Consider the following 4,512-nt stretch of genomic DNA (forward strand, 5'->3'; position numbering starts at 1 on the left):
TGGCCCCTGGGTACCAGGCTGTAGGGCAGGGTGAACAAGGGAAGCTGTTCCATGTCCGCAGGGGCCAGCGCCCCTAGTCCTGGCCCCGCAGCCGTCCTGAGGTGCCCGTCCTGCCTCCCTACAGCCCGCAGGCAGCTCCAGGGAGTGGCCTGGGAAGGGCTTCAGGAGCAGAGCTGGGAGCCGCCCCCCGCCCAGCACGGAGAGCCCCTGAGTGCCAGGATGGCCCATCCCTAACACTGGGCTACCCGTGGGAGTGACCGCAAAACCCAAACAGGAGGGAGGCTGGGGTGCCAGGAGGCACCCTCCTAGGGTGCCCCCTCCTAGGGTCAGGGTCAGGGTCAGGGGTGGGGCTCTTGATACCAGGAGCACCAGTGGAGAGACTGGGGACCGAGGGAGCAGCCCAACCAGACCAGCTGGGCTGGGCAACCAGGCCCCCACCGGGTTCCACCAGCCCCTCCCTGGCCCTCTTCCCCACGCTGGCCCTGAGGTCTCCCTCGAAGCCAGAGTGCCACCACCGACCCCCATGGGAAGGAAGGGAGGCCCTGTCACCCCCCAAGCAGGGGTGGCTGTTCCAGCTCTCTGCTCCATGGGGAGCCCCAAAGTCACCCTGCCCTGACCCCTGACCTGTGAAGCGTTACCTCCCGCGGCCAGGGCGCTCAACAGCCGTCCTGTATAAAGCCGTGTGTCTGTATAAAGTGCTCGGAGAGTCCCCATTTGGATCACAGTGAGAGTCAGGGGCCGCCCGTGTCCCACAGGACTGTGACCCCCCCCCACCCCGACAGACAGGAACCCCCTTTGTCCCGTACCTGACACCGTCAACACTGATTCTGTCAATGAGGCCAGGTTGACCGCCCCCCCCACAGTCTCTACAGATTTCAGGGCCAGGGTGCGGGCTGAGTCTGCTGTGGGGCCCATGGGGGCATCCAGGGATACGCGCCCACACGCGGCAGCAAGGAAGGGGCTGGGCCCAGCTGGGGTGTCGTCCTGAGGCGTCCCTCAAGGGGAGAGCAGAGGGCTCCCCGGTACCAGGGCTGTGAGCTCCCATGACCAGGAAGGAGCTCCGTGGTCCTGGAGTTTAGGGGCCTGGTGGGGTTTCTGGGAGGGAGGTGTCCACTCTGGGATGCGTCCCCGTGAAGGGTGATCCCAGAAAGGCCAGAAAGGCCAGGAGGGCCCGGCAGCCCAGCCCTGGTGTGTCCGGGGTCCTCAGAAAGGGGCAGCGTCACCTCACACTCCCCATACACCCACCCACCACGAAGAGCCTGCATTGGGGGGAAGCCAGGCTCTGGGCTGATTCCAGCATAAGAGGAAATGGCGAGCTTCCGGGCAGGAGGACAGGCGCCCCCGCCCCGGAGCTAAGGCCCCGCCTTCCATCCCCGCACCCCCGGCTTGGGTGGTGGGCGCAGAAGCAGGGTGCTAGCCTGTGGGCGGTACTGGGGGCATCACTGGAAAAATCAGGACCTTGTGTGGATGGGCCTTCTGGGCGTCGGCTGTGCGGTCTGGATCTCCGAATCAAGGCACGATGGAATCCGCGTTCAAGGCCCACTTGAGGTCACGGGACGCCCTCCAGGGGCAAACCACCCTCTGTTGTAATTCCTTCTAAGCATCTGCTTCCTGAGGCTTGGAACCTGCACATACCTTCAGTTCACAGGCAATCTATCCCTACTTGCGCTCCCCCCCACATACCTGAAGCAATTTAAAAATAAGTACTCTTACAAAAGACATCAAAAAATAAAACTAGAAAGACGGCTCGCGTTACGTAAGTGCAGGTAACGTGCACCCTGAACGACAAGGGGCACGGCTGGGGGAGTGTGAGTTCGCTCTGAGGTTCCGGGGGGCCGAGGTGAAGACGGGCGGAGGCGGGGAGGCGGGCAGGGAGCTAGGCAGAGACTTCCCGTTGCTGGAGGAAAGGCAGCGTCCCGCTGACCGGCCCGGACACGCCGAACAGCTGTCCTCCTGTCCTGGAGAAGAAGCAGCTTTCAGAGTCCGTGAGTAGAGGGACGAGGCAGGCTCCAGACCCAGGGCGACAGGCCTCCCCCCAGACCAGGTGCAGACAGTGGCGGCATTCGGGGCAGGGACACACCGCCCCCCGCCCCCGCCCCCCACCCCCCGGAGATCCACTCTGGACCCTTCTCAGGCCTCTATCCGCGGTTTTCTTGGTTGGGAGCCCCCTCTCCCCGGGCTGGAACCTTGGCACACGTGTTCCTCTTGGCAACACTCTGAGAATAAACAAAGTTGTTCAAAGGTTAGTTTGAACTACACTTCGCACTTACCTCTCTAGAAAAACCTGGTCTCTGCTACTTTGCTCTGGAAAGAGTTCTGCGGTCACCCGCGTTCCGGAAGTACTACCCGGGGGACAAGCTGAGTCCGTTCTGCCTTCTGCAGAGGAGTCTACACCCCGCCGTCTGCGGGCTGACCTCACGCGCGTGGACCGGAGCCTTGCTTCTCGGAGTGCAACTCACACCCTCCAGGCGCCACACGGATGAGGCCGGCAGAGCGCAAGGGACATGGAATGTCATTGACAGACGGCCTGGTTTTAAGTCCCTACGGGGTCACTGCCTGACTGTGGCTGTGGGCAACGCCACTTCTCCGAGCTCTGGCTTCCTGGCCCATGCAAGGGCCCGATGGTCACGTTCTGGACTTGATGTGGGGCGTAGTGACTTCAGTGCAACGCAGGGGAGGGCTCTGTGGGGTGGGGGGCTGTGAGGACCCACCGCTTGGGGCCCAAAAAGCGCGGGTCAGCCGTCACCTGCTACGGAAGTGACGCAGGACAGGTGGGTGCTGCTCTGCTTTGTCCAGCGGGCACTAGGGCACAGGGCCGGTGGGGTCCTTGGAGACGGGGGCGCTGGGCAGGGACTTCAGGTACTCCAGGTGCCGCCTGGCGTCCTCCTGGTTCTGGCGCACGTAGTACACGACGTAGGTGATCACCATGGCGAACCAGCCGAACATGGTGACCAGCATGGCCACGTCCGTCGTCTTGTGGTGGGTGCCGCAGAAGCTGACCCCGGAGTCCAGAGCCTGGATCAGCGGCTTCCCCACGAACTCCTCCTGTGCGGCCGTGTGGCAGGCGATCTCGTCCACGGACTCGGGGTCCAGCTTGAGCTCCCACAGGGCCTCCTGCAGCGCACACTCACAGTGCAGGGGGTTGTGGGAAAGGCGGACCTTGGCGCTGAGCTTGCCCAGGGCGTCCTTGGGAATCCTGCGGATGCGGTTACGGGACAGGTCCAGCAGACGCAGGCCCCCGGCCAGGCCCGAGAAGGCAGCGGGGCCGATGGTCTCGATGATGTTCTGGGACAAGTCCAGCTCCTTCAGCTGGTGCAGGTGCTGGAAGGCCCCGTTAGGGATGTGGCTGAGCTGGTTGGCATCAAGCTTCAGAAGCACAGCGTTGGCGGGGATGTCCTTGGGGATCTCCTGCAGGCCCCTCGAGCTGCAGTGGACCGCCACAGCCCCTGCGTGCTCAGGGCACTGGCAGCTCTGAGGGCAGGACGCGCCCAGGCGCAGGCAGAAGAAGAGGATGAGGCAGGACCCTCCCGCGGGGACTGGCAGAGATGAGGGGCTCTGTTTGCCCACGGGGCCCATGCTGACCACACCTGGGGACAGAGGGCAGTCTCCTCCCTCGGGGGCCGCAGACCTGCGTTCTCCCTCACGCCCGCAGCCGCGGCTGTGCAGGTGACCGTGGCGCAGGCATCAACACTTCCTCCGTCGGCACAAGGGACAGCCGTGTTCTCCGGCTCTAAAAGAGAGCGGCCATCAGCGTCGCGGGCCACGGTCCACAGGGAGCCCCAGGGCACACTCTGACTTTGGGGGGTGATGTCACGGGCACCCTGAGGCGTCTGACCAGCGGGTTGGGGTGTCTCTAACTTATTTCCAGAGACTCCCAAGGCCACCCAGAAGAGCAAGTGTCGTTCGCGCTGACCGCTGGCCGGGTCCAGGAACTCCGGACACACCCAGGACACGCCTAGGCGATCAGGGGCCGGCTCGGCCGGGCCAGGGGCCGCCGCTCGAACCCCCGCGGCTGGAAACGGAAGAGAGGCCGCAGGGTTCTCCGGGGTGCGGGCAGCGGGACCCGCAAACCCTCGGGGCGCGCTCGGGGCCGGGCGGGCGGCGGTGGCCGGGGCGGCGGCTGTCGGGGACCGGCGCTTGCCCCGCCCCGGCACCCCGCGCGGGGCCGCCCGCACCCGGAGCCCTTCTTTGTCACCCGCGGGGGCGAGCACGCGGCCGGGGGCGGCGCCCAGCCTCTCGGTTGTGCCGGAGCAGGAAGGGAAGGGAGAAAAGCCAAGCCGTGGCGCGCGGCCGCGCTGGGGAGTGGAGTGGCGGGGCCACGCGCGGGGCCTCCAGGGCGGGGCCGAGACCCCAGACCCGCGACCCCGCGACCCCGCGACCCCGCAACCCCGGGCGGCGGGAGCTTTACCTGCGCGGTCGCGTCTGGAGGCCGCTCCCGGCGCGGGGAGTGCGCGGGGCTCCCGGCACTCGAAGCCCGACCCGGAGCCACACCCCGGCGCGGAGGCGACCCCG

At 66.1% G+C, this 4,512-nt stretch overlaps 1 protein-coding gene across 3 annotated transcripts; it reads right to left on the reverse strand.

The window, feature by feature from the left end:
• Positions 1-507: 507 nt before the first annotated feature.
• LRRC3 (leucine rich repeat containing 3) lies at positions 508-4,512 on the reverse strand. Of its 3 annotated transcripts, XM_044250826.1 has the most exons (4): positions 4,409-4,512; positions 2,747-3,730; positions 2,126-2,216; positions 508-1,958 (listed from the first exon to the last, which is right to left on the reverse strand). In XM_044250826.1, exon 2 carries the CDS (start codon positions 3,574-3,576, stop codon positions 2,803-2,805), a length of 774 nt encoding a protein of 257 aa, XP_044106761.1. In that variant the 5' UTR covers positions 3,577-3,730; positions 4,409-4,512; the 3' UTR covers positions 508-1,958; positions 2,126-2,216; positions 2,747-2,802. The 3 variants fall into 3 exon arrangements, with proteins under 3 accessions (XP_044106761.1, XP_044106760.1, XP_044106759.1); XM_044250825.1 differs by lacking the exon at positions 2,126-2,216 and having other exon boundaries at positions 508-1,953; positions 2,271-3,730; XM_044250824.1 differs by lacking the exon at positions 2,126-2,216 and having other exon boundaries at positions 2,271-3,730.

Source organism: Neovison vison, chromosome 6 (assembly GCF_020171115.1).
Source record: "Neovison vison isolate M4711 chromosome 6, ASM_NN_V1, whole genome shotgun sequence".
Classification (NCBI taxonomy): Eukaryota; Metazoa; Chordata; class Mammalia; order Carnivora; family Mustelidae; genus Neogale; species Neogale vison.

Bases quoted from the DNA above. Each gene is read 5' to 3' on its own strand.
- LRRC3 (XM_044250826.1), bottom strand. From the start codon at position 3,576: ATGGGCCCCGTGGGCAAACAGAGCCCCTCATCTCTGCCAGTCCCCGCG.